The following is a 16,518-nucleotide window of genomic DNA, read 5'->3' as shown; positions in this document are numbered from 1 at the left end:
ATGCAATATACCCACTTTCTATTTGATGAAAATGTTTGGTGAATATTAGGTCTGCACTTGTCTTAGGAACCTCTTCATGTGAGATCGTTCAACTCGTTTAGAAAGAAAATTAATTGCTTTGTATTGCTTACAATCCCAATTATCTTATACTTTTCACGCGCAATGACAATATATCATCCGCACATTCATCTAACCTTAGATCCGATCCTCCCTGACAAATATCGCTTAGGAGCCACTTGCCTTGAGCAACCTCAGCTACAACATTAGTTATACGAGTTGAAGTTTCAATCACAGCTAATGAGAATATTGGAGCCATCTGATACATACGACAGTTCAATGTGGAACAGAGAATGAGCAAACAACAAACAAATAAAGTCATCCACATGCACACTTCCATTTCACTTCTATGAACGCAGTCCATATAAAAACAAACGGAACATCACATTGGCTGTTAAAGCAATTACCAGTGAGAATATAAATCAACAGGCAGCAAAAGCCTCTAAAATGTGGAAGAGTGTACATACAAGTATTGGCCTACTACGGACCTAAACTTCCGTATCTGAGAGGAAGCCTAAACGCATGTCATCTTCATACCCATGTAGATGTGGTTAAAAATGATCGTATTCATGATCCCATTTCTACCCAAAATGGCAAAACATCAAACTTGGTACTATTCTAAGTATTGACAAAACCCATAGACAATACCAAAATCCATCCAAATGAAGCGATCAACAATAGAACATGACTTCCTGCACATTATGCTTGATTAAAGGAAGTTGCCGCACTTCAGTTGACGTGTTCTTGCTCCTACTCCTCCCACCAGCAGACGTTGATCCTCCATCGGACAGCTCACCCTCCATATAATAGCGTGCACGAAATGCTGCTAGATGTGCATAATATGCGGGAGGAACTGTTGAATAAAAGAAGAAAAAGAAAGGAAAATTGAGACTGCTGAGGGTTCAAGAATACGTAGGCAGAAACCACATGAACAGAAGTGCAACTTACCCACCGAAACAGAACGAGTGCACCGAGCATAACTGTATTTCACAAGCAAGAAAACATGAGCATATCGACAAAATGACACTAGCGAATTTGAAGCACAATACTCCCAGAAAATTAGGATTTCAACCTGAACTAAGACGTGACCAAGCCATTAAAATGATAAAATGAGTTTAAAGCTTACGTATAACACAGATTGTTGGTTAATCTCTGTAGATCGTCAGCAGAAAAATGATTCTCATCAAAAAGAACATGATAGTGTGTTGGTCGGCTAGTTCCCTGCAAAATGAAGAAGATAAATTTTAGGCTTTGAAACCAAGAAAAGGATTTGGTAGCAGAAAATTTATTGCTGAAGAGGTGTAGACAAAATGGACCTGTATGCCAGCATGGCTACAGAGAAAGAAATCAAACTCCGTGGGGTGACAGATCATTTTGTCAACCACAGTTCCTAAACACAGCCAACAGATGTTAATTCTTAATCATGGTACAGCAATTGTCAGTAAACTTGACTAACCTGGTAAGATATTCCCACTTCTATCAGTCAAATCCCGGCTTCCATGGACTTCAGGAAACAGCCGTGTGTGGTGCCTTTTTTGAACTACCACAAATGTAGTAGGGGGCAGGTAACCCTCTTCCAAAGAGGCACATGCCTGGCATGAACATAATCTAGTCATCACTAAGGTAGGTCATGCAAATTAGCAACAGCGACAAACAAAATAAAACAAATAAAAGTGAAAGCAACCCTTGCACTCTGCTGAGCAAGAAGCATTAGGTACCTTTCTGATAGCAGTCATTTCATGAAGCAGGACCTGGCTAAATTGTCCTTCACTCACTCCATCCCTGCATATATCACAAGTTTGATAAATTCAGGTTGTGCAGCAAGAAACCACATTTGATATTTGAAGTAGCAATGGTTACCTGTAGAATATGATTCTATGAGGCTTCTGTTTAGTAGCTCTAAAGAAAGAAAGCAGTAGTTCCCTGCATAACAATGAAACAACAATTCAAATTCATACCCAAAGCCTAGTAGTTATTTCTTGTGCCTGTACCTAATCATGCCTCCATAGATGGTGCCCTTCTGTGGATCCTGTGTAACTTTAAACAAATCCTGTATCATCTCTTCCCGGTTTTGTTGGGCAGAGACTAAACCTTTATACTTGGTAACTTCAGGCCAATCTATCGATGCTACAACCTACACACACGAGGAAGAAATTATACAGAACAAAGCACCATAAAAGTTTAAGGTACCATAATCAGATTTCTTCTTTTATCTGAGGCAGTTGTCACTTTCAGTTTCCACTTTCACAAATCTATAAGTGTGAAACACATAAAATGCAATACTGGCTAAGAGAAGGAAAAACAAACCGCAGCAATTGAGGAGGCATCTTCCCCTGGGGCTGGATGTGTGACATCAGCCCCAAATATGATTGTTGGCTTATCTGTTACAAAGGGAATTCGGTAGTGGAGGGCATCCTCAAGCACTGTGTTACGTCCTCCAACCTGTTTAGAGAATGTGTGAAAGTCATTATCACACAATTAATATGTATTAGCAAAACTGATGGAACAGAACTAAAGTACCTTCACATTGATTTTCAAAGCAACATTTTCCAAATACTGATTGTTACATTTTGCCACATGTTTTGGCAAACAACATTGTGAAACAATCCCAAGATCAGTTTCACATATTCTCTTGATTCTCCCTGTGGAGCAAAATGGAAATGTAACATAGAGACAAATGTATCTCAAGCTTATACAACAGAAAATGTGCATACCATAGTGACCACTCTTTTCTGGCAAGACAATAATTAACAATTGAATATGTCTTCCACTCTTTCCCAAGCAATTTAAGGACTGACTGTGAACTTTTCTTAAAGCTATTTCCATGCTGTCAGGGTGAACGGCCCAGATGTCAACAAAAGGTCTCGGATTAAAAACCTTCAGATTTTATAAAAAGGTTAGTAAACCAAATGGAAGAACAGTTATGTTTGGGACAACAACAAGAATTTATGTACTAGTACCATGCCAATGTTATTACACATGTTAACAAGACCACCGCAGAATCGGTCGATCTCATCACCACGAAGACGTGAAAAACTTAAGCAAGTCCAGTGTTCTACATTGCCACCATTGACCATTCTCTGTGGATCCACCAGGGAGGATTAGTTCAAATATGCATAACTTGCACATTCATTTAAGTCTGTATTTAAGGAGTTGTATATCCATTATCATTACCTAGTTTAAACTATATGTAGTTTAAAAAGAAAAAACAATAATGAAAATTTGTCAGAAATAAAAATGCTAAAAAACATAAAATCAAAATATCATAGCTTTTACAGAAATCCAATTAATGAAGGTCATAAAATACACACAAGAACTGCAGACAGACAAGCACCACATCAAGTGGTAGCAGGCATGTGTTTAGTTGGGCACCTAAACATAGTCTTTTGGAGAAAGGGAAAAAGCAGAGTATTTTTCTTAGAAGTAGCAGAAAGTTACCAATTATTTTGACCTTATTGATCATGTTGTAAGAGTAGCAACGAAATGACCTGCTATGCTTACCTTATTGATCATGTTCCACTGACCAACATTAGGACTGCACAATTTCTCTCTCCCTGACTCATGATATTTCAGCTGAAATATTCAGAATTGATCAGCTTCACATTACAGAATTATGATGAAAAAAGTAATGTATCAAGACATGGACATAAGCATGCAAAGTAGATAGATGAACACTTCACAAGTAGATGCATACAGATAATTAACAGAAGACAATTCTAATTGAACCAAATTACCCTAGGTGGTGGCAGCACACGAGCTTCAACAGGAGTAAATTCATTCTTAATCCTAATGCCAAACTCCTTCACAAATTTGTCATCATTGAACTTATTCAGTCTGACCATCTGCAGCAACATTTAGTTATAACTAAAGTCGGTCACCAGGAGAAAATGATAAAGTATCAACACCTAGAAATTGAATTAAATTCGACCATTGCCAAAGCCACAAACACATGACAAAAATGTAGATTCCCAGAAATAACCATATTAGCAAAACTTTCAACCGGAATAATGTACCTTAAAGCTCTAAGTAAATATACTCGCATAGCTTCTTTCAGGTTTTAAGAAAGAGTATATTTGATTTATAATTCAGTTCACTATGTACCTCCAGGATGCTCCTCTCCCGATCTCGAGGCCGTTGACATGTTGCTTTCAATATGCTAGTCACCTGTCGATCATTAAGCTTCTTCGTAAACCTTTGTCCTTCAATAATTCTACAGACCTAATCATCAATTCATATAGATCATTATTAGAAAAAAATCAAATTTAAGCACCAAAATTGTGAAACAAAGACTAAGACAACAAACTATTATATGTTCATAAAATAATAGACCTCCATTGGCAAGTATGTAGGTCTGGCGTCACTGCCAGCTTGTAGACAAGGCCATGAAACATGCTTCAGAGAACATTGATATCGTTCTCGAAAATATTGCACCACAGATAACTTTGTTCCCGATTCATCAACTGGAAACCTGAACAAAAGGGACATAATTCACTTTTTATCTAACAAAATTATAAAAAAAAGGGGATAAACTAAGAGGGGGAAAGACAAAGGACATTATTTCACTCATGGGCATTGAGGTTATCCCCGTAATTTTGTAACGTCTGCGGCAATTTCTATTGTGCATCGCCTCAACTTTTATTCCTCTTAGAGCTTTCTTTACCTACCAAAGTCAAAAGACAGAAGTGGAAAGAGAGAATATGAGAATGAAAAAACAAAAGAAATGTATTGTTGAATCGTTAAGCAATTATCAGTATCCAAACATAATAATTTAAATGGCTAAAGGTTTCAAGGATATTAACCTTAATACGATCTGGGTCAGACAAGGGTCTCATGATATTAACCTCAAGGATGTTAAGATACTCTGCTACAAATTCCACAACAATCACGGGCTTATAGAATGAGGTCGCAGAGATATCTGGAAACAAACATGGGATGTAAAAGACTTGCTCAAATCCATTATCAACTTTGAAAACAAGACAACTGAGGCAGATCATAATACATTTAAGACAATTGAAGTATTTATTTCAATGTTGTCCACAAGTTTTATATATCCATTGTCAGCAATGTGCAGCACCAAAGGCATCAATCAACAAGTTGTCTGGACAGTATGCACAAGTACACAATATAGAACCTGTGTCCTCATAATGAATAATGGATAAATTGAGATGAGGAAAGACAAAGGATGGTATGCATAAGTACACAACTAGTTGGCATCACTTTATATCTAACAACAACAACAAAATCTTAAAGTCTTAACTCTTAACTATTTGGGGTCGACTACATGGATCTTTAGCTATTATTAAGATCTATAAAGAGTTATATCTTTAGTTATGAGTATTTTTAAATCTTTATTTATAATTTCTATCAAGAATTTTTTAATCTCCCTCCACCTATTCTCTTATTACTGATAATAATCATATCACCTCTTCTACCTATCACATTTCTTAGAAATTGTATGCAAGACAAAGATATAGTTCAACAAGCAAACAGACAAATCTGTACATAAGCCATAATACCTCTGTTCAAAGATAATCCCATCTGCGTTGGACGAAGACTCTGGAAATACCCCCTCCAGCATTCCAAACCCTCACCTATATCACACTTATGCCCAAAGTTGGGAGAAAAGAATGACCGCGATGAGGTGACATAACTGTAAGCAATGATATTAGAGTAGCTGAAAAGCACCACAACTTAATTGGAAACCTTTAACTATTTTACAAAACGTGACTGAGAAGGAATTAAAGACAGTTTACTTTGCTGAAGGAGACTCCCTGAGCACAATATCAAGAGCTTGGATAGTCTCTTGTGGAGCATCCATTTGTCTGCCCTGTAAAAAGTTTCTCAGATGATCGAGATCTGCTTGCCCAGCAAGCTTAATTGTCACTTTGAATTCCTTTTCCCTGATGAATTGAAGAGCAGTTGAATCAAATGATAACTCATTACGGGCATAATAAACTATAGAAGTTCCTTTCTCAGGCAGGTAAACCTGGTTTTGTCCGTCTTTTCTTCATCAGCTAATTTGATCACAAAAGCTTTATCTGTGAAAGGCAGAGGTCCAGCAGTATACAAGCTCTTCCGTCCGTCGTAAACCGGCAATCGCTTTCCTAAAACTCCATTCTTATGCATCCTAACAAGCTCAGTGATTATTCTTCTGTTGGTAATCCTGGATGTACATTCGGGTGATATTGCTACCTAATCATTAAAACAAGTCAAAACTGAATTATTATATGCTACTTCCAAAGTAGGCACTCAAACTCTTTTAAGCAAGCATTGCTGACTTCATTGTAATTGTAACCACAGTATTCCTAATCAATACAAGTTATAGTGATGAGTGATCAAATAGACGAATCGCATAACTGTTAACAAAATGCTAGGACAGATACATATTCACTTTTTATAATATAAATCAATGCAGTAGATGGAAAGCAAGACATCTTTTAGGAGAAGCGAAGAATCGGAACTCGTTACGCAAAAAATTTCAAAGAACTCTGAAGAAAACCAAAAGTTCCTCAATCAGAAGGTAAAGAACAAAAGCTTTTGAAGAGAAAAAACCTTCAAGCAAACCACTTTTATGTGACAATAAGCAAAATCTATAGTTCATATATCGCTCCGAAAACGTACAAATTTAAGAAAATACTGCATAGATTTCAAAGAGAAAGCTGAACGGTTAAGCCGGAAATCAAAGATGCCCTCGAAAAATCAAAAATAAAAATGATCCTAAACATACCAAAAGAAACACAAACTAATCAGCTTAGTATGCCAAAACTGGATCACAAACCAAGGATAAATGGGACTTTTCTGGAGGAGAACAGAGAGAACATGTTCAAAAGGCCATCACAGTCTGTAGCAGTCGTAGCAAAAACAAACAAGAACAAGACCCGAGTGATCTCACATCGTAGTGGCAGATACTCTTATCTGCAACCTCAACGAGGAAATGGTTCGCCCTCACGATGCACGTCACCCCCGCCTTCCCGAATCCGGGCCGAGCCGGAGGCCTCAACGCCTTGCTCGACGCCGGCGTCGACTGAGTCAGGGTAGCCTCTGGCTCCGCTGCCGCAGGTTCAGGATCCCTAATCGTCAGCCGTTGCTCCAGCTCCTGGCTCAGCGACGTCGAGGAAGTCCCAGCGGCAGCAGCTGCCGATGATGACGGGACATCAGCCGGAGGGGAATAGTAAGACGTGGTGGGCGGAGGAGCGCGCTGGCTAATCATGGAAGGCGGCGCAGACGGCGCCCCTCCACCACCACCACCGCGGCCAGCGCCACGTCCCCTTCCGTTGCCTCCCGGGCCACCTCTGCCTCCCCGCCCCCCGCCGCCGGTGGGGTACGCCGGAGCGACGTTGGGATGCTGCTCCCTGGGATAATCGCCTCGGCCGCCTCGCCGACCGTCGCCTCCACGCCTCGACATCAGATCAAAGAAACCCCGATCGCGTACAAACAAAAGTAAAAGTAGAAGAGTCGAGGCGAGGTAAGGCCTTATATAGGACGTAACAATGCGAATAACTTTAAGGCTCCCCACCCCCCAACCACTCACTGTGTCAGAGTACGCCCTCTAAATCCAATTGACTCGACGAGTGTGAAGGAGAAGACAACGTCACCGAAACGTCGACCCACCCACTTCCCTTTTGGCGCCCATCGAGGCCACCTCGTACGGTGGCGGCTTTGCCCACCGTTCAGACACTCTACCTCATCAGAATGACTACACTACCCCGACTAATGATCATAAATCTCCGGGAATGCCGCCCTGTCGGTTGCTTCGGGTGTAAGAGGGTATTTTTGCCTTCGTCGTTATGCTAACGACGAACGCGAACAAAAGGTGACGTAGTAGGCTCCCAAACCCCAAGCACTAACTGTGCCGCGTGCGTCACCAAAACGTCGACCCACGCACTCTCCTCCGAAGGCACCCGTGGGCCCCGTACCGATGACCATAATCTCCGAGAATGCCACCATGTCGGTTGCTTCGGTTGCAAGAAAGGTATAGTGTTTTGCCTTCGTTGTTACGCTAACGACGAACGCGAACAAAAGGCCAAATGCGTCACGCATCGTCAACGTACCGTTCGGGTGGGAAAAAAACAATGGATAATGTTTCGGGCCGCAGCGTTGATGTTGCCTTGCGGGCGGAGCACGATCCTCGAAGCGGAGAAGACGAAGCAAACGAGACGGCGTGGTTCGCCGATCGATTACGAGTAGTTTGGTCGGGAGAAGATGCAATTCAATGCCGCAGCGTTGATGTTGCCGTGCGGGCGGAGCACGATCCTCGAAGCGGAGAAGACGAAGCAAACGAGACGGCGTGGTTCACCGATCGATTACGACGAGTAGTTTGGTCGGGAGAAGATGCAATTCAATTCCGCAGCAAACGAATCCGATCCCATGCGGCCATGGAACAGCCCACTGTCCTACTTTCGCGGGCCCACCACGAGTGCACGGTTCTTGGGTGGGGCCGGTGTGTCCCACCCCGCGAGACTACGACTTTGGAGTCAACACTGCTGCTTCCACGTTCTTTCTTGAAAGCCAAGCAGGGATACGACCACGCACCAGCGAAGCGACCAAAAGAATCCAAACAGTTGGACAGTCTGGTATATATATGCCATATGCGTGTCAAAAGACATAATTCCGTGCATGCAGCAACGTAAAAGCTGTCTAGGATTGTTCGGGGCAAGTTCAGGGGACCCACCCTCGATTTGTTTAGTTGCATACTTTATGATCTTATTATATTATTATTTTTTTCAAAAAAAAATGACGAAAACGAAATTAAAATACTTTACAGTTCTAAAATTTATCTTAAAAACTTTTACATTAGATTCGCTTATTTCGATAAAATTTTACAGATGTCGATTAATTTAATTGATAAGAATATTGATTAATTTATAAATAATTTTAGTCATAGATGTTAGTCAACGGAGGGACTTAAAATATTATATGAAATGGAAACGATTTCGTCAGGAAGACAAAGGATCGACATTCAATTAATTAATCTTATATTTTATCTTGATTCATAATATAAGTTTGATAATTCGCATACTTTATGAATCTGGAACCGAAGAGCTGAGAGATCAATCGACCAACATCCTGCATTCACCACAAGTAATCAGAGCAATATTATAAAGGGAAAGTGTTTCCAGCTCATCTCTATGGCATGAAGAACTTCTAGATTCGAAAAACTCATAACTACACACATCAAGATTGGAGTTCATATGGAACAATCGAACAATGCACGATATGGATGCCGTTAAACTGCCGAACCTTCCAAAACAGACTCACCGGTGACAGGTAATACATCCCACGTGCACTACTAATCTGCATGCATGCGCAGCCTCCTATATCATCGATTATAAGGTCAAAACATACCTACAGACTCGCAGAGTAGGCCGTCAATTTTGTTATTCAACACATTTATACTTCTCGCAATTCAGTCTTCAGTCCTACTGTGTCTGCCTGCTGTACATCTGCCGTCGTACCGTCCCCGACTCTGGACAGGATAAACAGAAGCAAAAGTCAGTTGATGTTCGTTATCGTAGCAGCTACCACAACATTACTCCAAACTCACATCTCAGAGTTGGACACAACAGCATCATGATTGCTGGGTGTATGGACATGTAATTTGTTGTCGCTAATCAATTCCGAGTCAATTGCTTGACCCTATAGAGATAGGAAAAGGCCGACAGATAATCTATAATTTACCATTAAGCAGCTTCATGTTTTAGCTGCACAATTCTAACAAGATCATACATGCTCACTTGGGTTGGCAGTGCTAGGAGTACCTATTTTGGCCCTTGAAGGACTTCTTAGAGTACCCTGCAAATACAAAATGAAGTGGACTCAATATTATGAAAAAAAATACTCATAGCTTTGAACCCAAAAGTCATCTTAAATGTAGTAAATCCATGTTCAAAATTACTTGATATTTGCATTATGGTAATAATAGCATAATAAACATGGTACATATATGTCCAACAGATACAACACAAAATTGATTAACTACATAATCGCCTTTTCTCTAGCCAATTTAACATCCATGGTCTTTTAGCTTCATGCATTTCCATCTAATCTTTGTATCTTTTGTTCGTTTGTTTTACATATTTTCTGCCCGGCATACAATAAAACCTATTAGAGAATAGATTTGGGCTACCATGTTGCATTATTTTCTTCACTATCAACCTTGCTACAGCTTTATATGCAAAAATATTTTGAACAACCCAGACAATTTATGATGAAACATTTGAACCATAAATAGCTTATTTAAATGCAAGGGTAATATTACCAAGTTGAGTTGCAACAGTTTTATACAAAGATATTAAAACAAGCCAGACAACTTATGATTAAGGTTTGAGTCATGGAAATAAATCCTTTGTTTATAAAGGTAATGCTACATAAGTTGGCCCTGTCTATAACCTGCATTGGCAAGAGCCTTGTACACCAGGTTGCCCTAGATGATTTATGAACGGCAGATCTATAAATTAGGTAATGCATTCAAAATTAATAAAAAGATGTCATAGTAAGTCAAATCCCAAAAATATATGTTTCCACTAATGGGCATGTTCAAAGGTCTTATGGGAAGGATGACATTACCTAAACAAATATCATGTTTAACGATGCACATGTACGTTGACATGTTTTTTTTAGTGACCAACATGCGTCACAAAGCATCCAACAAGTGCTGTCATCTGACACCAAGACTGGAACACTTTGAGGTGCCTTTGCTTCATTTGATCGTAGAGAAAGATTATGGATGGAAGTCATGGACACGTGAATAAAGAGTTAAAGACATTCTAAATTTCACCTTATGTGGTAGCTCAGTGGTTTAAAGGAGCAGATTAAGTTATACAGATTTCAGAACTTTCCATTTACTTGAAAATTATGGTTCTGAGCTTCAATATGCATGCAAATAAAGAATGATACATACATTCTTAACACACACATAAGAACCAATCCCTGCAGCTTCATCCAAGCAGTACATATAGGTCAAGAGGGGACCAAGATGCAAATTGTCCAAATCGAGCAGTATTCTTTCTTTCATACTATAGACCTTAAAACCCTTCAAAAAATTAATATAAAACCAAGCCTCAGGCAACTTTCATCCAAAATCTGTTTAGATGCATTGGATAGATTCAACGCTAGAACTAGTCCACGGTTTAGGACTTAAAACCCTTCAAGCTAAAGATTCGTCATCTCAATCCTATTTTTCACAGCAATCAAGACTCCCAACTTCCACAACTGAAAGAGGCAAAGATGAACACACAAGGAAGCAAGAACTCTGGGTGGAGCAGAAGAAGATGATGGAGAAAGAATGTACACAGTGACCTCATTCATATTTCCATGTTCTTGTTATTCTCTGAGTTATTAATGTATTCATTCACTTCTTTGTCCTAGTTGGTACCAGCCACTAGACCCACCCAAATAGGCATCACCAACTCAGTCCACCAAAGGTTCACAATGGATCTCATACACAACAGAAGATGATTCGAAAAAAAAAATGCACACAGTGACCTTACTCATCTTTCTGTGATTATATTTCTGGTAATTCTCAGATTTCATATTGTATTCGATAGCATCTTTTTCCTTAGTGCCAGCCACTGGACTGTCCACATAGGCATCACTGAGTCAGTCCATCAAAGGACATCTACGCGGTACTTAAAAGTTTCTCACACAGTCACACTCTTTTAAATGTAATGAACTTGGGTAACCTTTAGATGTCCTATCCCTCAAAAAGGCACATGCAACATCATTTACGTATTTGAAGAAATTCCACATAATTATTAGTATTGTCATGCAATATCATTTTGAACTTTGATGGAGTGTCAATTGAGGTTTAAAATTATGACCTGGTAACAATACTGGAGCCTAGTTGGATTACTATATACCAGATAATAAAGTATAGATATGGTTAATAAAAAACTAGAGAAACATTAGGGCATGATATTTTGTTATTTAACTGCATGTTAGCAATAAGTTATGATACAAATAGTTCTCAACAAGGACGAACCAAACAAATACTGACAGCAGTGCATACTAGTTGGATATGAGACTAGGAGGTTAGGATCAGAGACTACTGATACAGAGCAGCATGGATTAAAATCTCAACCATACCAATTGGTACAGTCTAGTTTTCCCAGTCTAACAGCTGATTGGTATGCTGACCAAGCAAATTCAGTTGGCCCAATCTAAAGCCAGGCTTATGCCCAGTAAGCTTACGGTTTTCGGCTTACTACCAATACCTATGTCCACCGTACCAACCCCACCACCTCTTCCTTATCTCTCTTATTTTTTCCTTCTCTTCCCCTGGTAAACACAGCCTGGTAGACTGCTTGTGTTGGCATACTACTTCGATCCAATGCTTAGGCAATAGTACACAATAAAGGAATCCTTCTTTTCCCAAAACTCAACCAAATAAAGTAATATCTATATACATGAAACAATAGTTCCCTATAAACTTTTGGCGACTCATAGTATACCAAAAACATTCCCTTGTAATGCCACATGCTTTTTAAGAGTAATACACAAGCACATTTATATATCCATATTTTTATGAAAAAAAGCACATCCAGCACATGTGCAGGCAGAATAGTGATTTAAGGAAATTTTAGAGAGATATTACTTTTATAAGATGAAGACTACAAAAATATCAATAAATAGATCAAATTAACTTTTAACTAGACCTTGTTTGCCCACATTAGTCCGCAAGCATTGCAAAGTGACCTTGGTCCAGCAGGTCCACGCCGCATTGCTGGTGTCATCTTTTCACTAATTCCACAATTTTGACATCTGAAAAGACAACTTAAAAGTTTAGAGCAATTGATATGACACAGTGGCACATTGATTATTTTTAGTATTTAAGAGGAGAGAATTCTGCAAAATCATGATAACAGGTAAAAGTGATATGCAACTCACTTTGATTCCCTAGGAGGATCTTCTTGGATTGAGCTTTGAAGAGGATCACCGCTTGAAGAGGCCAATGCTCCTTCCTGGGTAATAGCCTTCCCTGCAAACTGCCCTTTTCGGCGCTGCATCCTGTCAAGCCATTATGCATTTAGAAAGACTTCAAGCAGTGTTGAGAAAACAATTAAGGAATAATCAAACAGAGGCATGGCCAGAATGTCCACGATCATAAAAATAAACAGGTTCTGTTGAAAATACATGTATCACGAACAAATACACCTTTCAGTCACAAATATCCTGGGCATTCCAGAGGGCTGGTATTTTACAGATTATGAAAGTTTTAACTTGTCAATGTTCTGTAATATGTATACATATCATGCTAAACTACTATATTTGGTATGGCTATATCAGTTTGATACATTATAAAATACACATATTTCATTCAAACATGCATATTAAGCAAATTAAGATTTTAATTGAATAATGTTGATGAAATCATACTCCAACTCTAATGAAAAAGCCATTCATGCAGAAATTGGGAATACAACAGTACGTGAGAAATCAAATTCCTTGGTAAATCTAAGAGCAATAAAATAGCAATATGCCAAAACCAAATAAAAACAAATTTATACTGGTTCTATCATACTTTTCCAGAGATTTTTTATTATTTTTTAAAATGCTTTATAGGTATTTTCTTAAAAATAATGACCTCATCAAAATTCAGTCTGCAGTTCAAGTCAAACAGTCATATGTGTGTTCTTCAACATCCTTTAAACTCTTACTCAATACTCACGGAATTAATTCATGCCTGCATATAGCACCTTATGAAAAACTGATATCAAATCTATGAAAAGACCTAGATTATGCTAACAGCGCCCTAGAAAGGATAAACTTTAATATGTGCAGGTAGCAAAAGAACAGCGAAGGACAACAATATGCATGTCCAACAATGACTATGAGATCAAGAATGCAAAGGATGATGGCACCACATTTGTTCCAAATTGTTGGAGTAACAAACGCACTGAAATCAACAATAGGATACAGCTTGAACAAAAATGAAATATAAGATAATTTTGAGAACATTTCCAAAGAGAAGCATTGAACCATACTTGATGGTACAGCAATTCAGATGGTCAAGACATCATTGGTTTCCCAGAATCCAGCCCTACCTCCCTAAAGAGCTCTTCTGATAGAACCTCAGTGCTAGAGTTCACACTAAAGGTACAACTATTGATCGGACCAGCGTGATGTCTGATCAACAGTTGTGTCTTTCTTCATAAACACCCACCACAAAGAGAAGTTAACTTTTCAAAAATTATTGTCTTGCTTCATAAAATCCTCCTTTCTTGTTCTCCTCAACATAAGAAATAGGATGATGCAAACAAAAGAGAGGATATCAAAGTATAAAACAATATTCACTGCTTTACAACAAAGAAAACACTAACAGAGATCAATGTGACTTGATATGACAAACAGAATAAAACTGAACCAAAAAAACTGGATGACATTTGCAACTCATTATATTTGATAGCTAACAGAAAAAAAAAAGAATTCATATTAAAATCACAACCGGACCTCAATACCTGAGGGCAACCTCTTTGCGGACATTATACCGGATTTTCTTATCAAAATTCCTTTCTTTACGCTTCTCGCGAAACCTTATCAATGAAGCAATCCTTTTTGCAGGAATATTTGTTCGATGAAGTAAATCATCATAACCCTGTTTAAATATGCAGTTAGAAACCAGTGTACAGAAACAGAATTGCCTTCAAGATGATCTAGACTAGAGGAAAGATGCAGGACTACCCTATCATCCTGCTGACCGGATAATGTCATGCCAGCTGCACCAGTAGGTACTTCACATCCTCCCAGCAGTAACAGCACAGCTTGCACCTGCAACATTAGCATCCAATCAGGAAAGCTCAGATTCTTATTATGTTAAATGAAAATGTAAAATAATTTGATTACCAAATGGTATTACACATGGATGACATAATTAGTATATATGATTGACGAGTTATGAATTACAAACAGAACAACCCTAGATTAGAAATTAACATATTGGGACAGAAATCCCACAGCAAAACTCCATATTATAAGTTTGTTTATATTCCACAGAATTAGACCCACAGAAAAAACATCAAAGAGAAAAATCCAGGTCATACCACTGAGATCAGATATCATACACAAATAATTATAGTAGAAATCAATCTTATTTCAGTCTACAAGAACCTCATGTCCTAGATGGAATTTCCCATCTAGGAATTTCCATGAAAATTATGGTCGACGGAAAACAATGTCTAACATACAAAAACATTTTTTTCCCACAATAATGTCAATTCTCACAAACATTGTAAATGCTTCATCATGATCAGTGAAAACACACTGGCAGATTATTCAAATATTCAATGAATTTGAAAATAGCACCCTTTCTCAAAATCAAGAATACTGCTATTCCCAAAATAAACCTGCTAGTAGGCGAAATAAAAATCTGATCAATTTAATAAACACTACCATCATCAATAAAAGGTGCATCCTACCTTAACAAACATCAGGAGTCGTTTGATTAGCCACAACGTAGCCACAAATGACATCCAAAAGTCAGCATTATCAAATGGAAAGTCCAACATATTAAAGAATGTTCAGTACAAGTCATCCATCAATTAAATCACTGACTTGATATATCACCAATTTGTTAGAACGCAAAAAAGAAACAAATGCGCGTTTCAATTTAAAAAAAAAATGTCGGATTTCGACCATTCTCGTGAATGAATCATAGGCGTCAAACAGATGTGACTTAAAATGGTGCAACCAGACGCGTTAATATGCAATTCCACTAAAATGTGAAAAGGCCACCTTTAACCAAATTTAGCACAGATTCCTCCGAAGTGACAAAAATGGAGTAATTGGAACAAACCTTCTCGGGCGAGACAGAGTCGAAGACGTACACTTCGCCCTGGAACAACAGCGTGAGCTGGTTCGAGGTTACACTCATCAGCGGCGCGGCTGCATCCATAGCCTCCGCGAGATGATCCTGATCCGACGTCGGGATAAGGGACACGCCCATTTTCTCCCCACCGGTGGCGCCCTCTATCTCTCCTTGGCGGCCGCTGGCGTCGTCGGCGGCCGCGTCGTCGTGGCCGTACATACCGAGGTCCTCAGGGTTCGCGTTAGACGACATCGCGACTGGAGAAGGTGGGCGGCCGAGGGTAACCGCGGCGGCGGCGGCCGGCGAAGTACGGCAAGCGGATGAAACCCTAACTAGAGCCCTAGATGTGGGTTTGGAAGGGGATGGGGAGGAGCTGCGATGATCGCGGCCGCTGATTTGGGTTGATGAATTGCAGGACACGGGAGACGCGTGATGGTGGTGATGATGATGATGCTGCTGCTGCGGATGATGATGATGATGGCACTTCGGCCGTAGGGGCCCTTCCCCGATGTGGGGACCGCAAATTGGTGAAGCGCTGCCAATGTCGACCGTCCAACTCGATGATGGAGGGGATGATCACGAGGAATCGTAGGCACCCATCAATGGTCCACGAATTATGGCTCACAAATACAAGTCGAAAATAAACTGCTTGATGCACA

The 16,518-nt window shown here is 39.4% G+C and overlaps 2 protein-coding genes across 4 annotated transcripts; both read right to left on the bottom strand.

Annotated features, from left to right (window-relative positions):
- Positions 1–475: 475 nt before the first annotated feature.
- On the bottom strand, positions 476–7,529 carry LOC135614359 (protein argonaute MEL1-like). Its single transcript, XM_065111655.1, has 22 exons — positions 6,950–7,529; positions 6,044–6,249; positions 5,811–5,957; positions 5,574–5,707; positions 4,857–4,972; positions 4,611–4,717; positions 4,387–4,525; positions 4,159–4,275; positions 3,792–3,899; positions 3,559–3,630; positions 3,018–3,137; positions 2,772–2,934; positions 2,578–2,699; positions 2,365–2,499; positions 2,049–2,191; positions 1,918–1,980; positions 1,776–1,839; positions 1,514–1,649; positions 1,374–1,447; positions 1,184–1,278; positions 1,006–1,037; positions 476–910 (listed from the first exon to the last, which is right to left on the bottom strand). Exons 1-22 carry the CDS (start codon positions 7,460–7,462, stop codon positions 729–731), a joined length of 2,988 nt encoding a protein of 995 aa, XP_064967727.1. The 5' UTR covers positions 7,463–7,529; the 3' UTR covers positions 476–728.
- A 1,599-nt stretch (positions 7,530–9,128) lies between these two features.
- Positions 9,129–16,309, bottom strand: LOC135614358 (GATA transcription factor 18-like). Of its 3 annotated transcripts, none has more exons than XR_010487501.1 (8): positions 15,848–16,309; positions 14,737–14,823; positions 14,514–14,650; positions 12,943–13,062; positions 12,711–12,816; positions 9,792–9,849; positions 9,602–9,693; positions 9,129–9,523 (listed from the first exon to the last, which is right to left on the bottom strand). XR_010487501.1 is itself a non-coding variant. In XM_065111652.1 (8 exons), the coding sequence occupies exons 1-8, from the start codon at positions 16,109–16,111 to the stop codon at positions 9,448–9,450; spliced, it is 948 nt and encodes a 315-aa protein (XP_064967724.1). In that variant the 5' UTR covers positions 16,112–16,307; the 3' UTR covers positions 9,129–9,447. The 3 variants fall into 3 exon arrangements, 2 of the variants coding, with proteins under 2 accessions (XP_064967724.1, XP_064967726.1); XM_065111652.1 differs by having other exon boundaries at positions 9,784–9,849; positions 15,848–16,307; XM_065111654.1 differs by lacking the exon at positions 9,602–9,693 and having other exon boundaries at positions 9,736–9,849; positions 15,848–16,308.
- Positions 16,310–16,518: the final 209 nt, after the last annotated feature.

The sequence above is a fragment of the Musa acuminata genome, chromosome BXJ2-6 (assembly GCF_036884655.1).
Source record: "Musa acuminata AAA Group cultivar baxijiao chromosome BXJ2-6, Cavendish_Baxijiao_AAA, whole genome shotgun sequence".
NCBI lineage: Eukaryota > Viridiplantae > Streptophyta > Magnoliopsida > Zingiberales > Musaceae > Musa > Musa acuminata.
This window is presented reverse-complemented; position numbering and strand designations above follow the sequence as displayed.

What these genes read in the sequence shown, in the direction of transcription:
- LOC135614359 (XM_065111655.1), bottom strand. Translation starts at nt 7,462, where the DNA reads ATGTCGAGGCGTGGAGGCGACGGTCGGCGAGGCGGCCGAGGCGATTAT. An exon ending in AGAGTATCTGCCACTACGAT is followed by an intron (nt 6,250 to 6,949) that starts GTGAGATCACTC and finishes TTTAATGATTAG; the next exon opens with GTAGCAATATCACCCGAATG. An exon ending in ACCAACAATCTGTGTTATAC is followed by an intron (nt 1,038 to 1,183) that starts GTAAGCTTTAAA and finishes TGTGAAATACAG; the next exon opens with TTATGCTCGGTGCACTCGTT.
- LOC135614358 (XM_065111652.1), bottom strand. Translation starts at nt 16,111, where the DNA reads ATGTCGTCTAACGCGAACCCTGAGGACCTCGGTATGTACGGCCACGAC. An exon ending in GACTAATGTGGGCAAACAAG is followed by an intron (nt 9,850 to 12,710) that starts GTCTAGTTAAAA and finishes TTGTATTTGCAG; the next exon opens with GGTACTCTAAGAAGTCCTTC. An exon ending in CTGCCAACCCAAGTGAGCAT is followed by an intron (nt 9,694 to 9,783) that starts GTATGATCTTGT and finishes CTATCTCTATAG; the next exon opens with GGTCAAGCAATTGACTCGGA.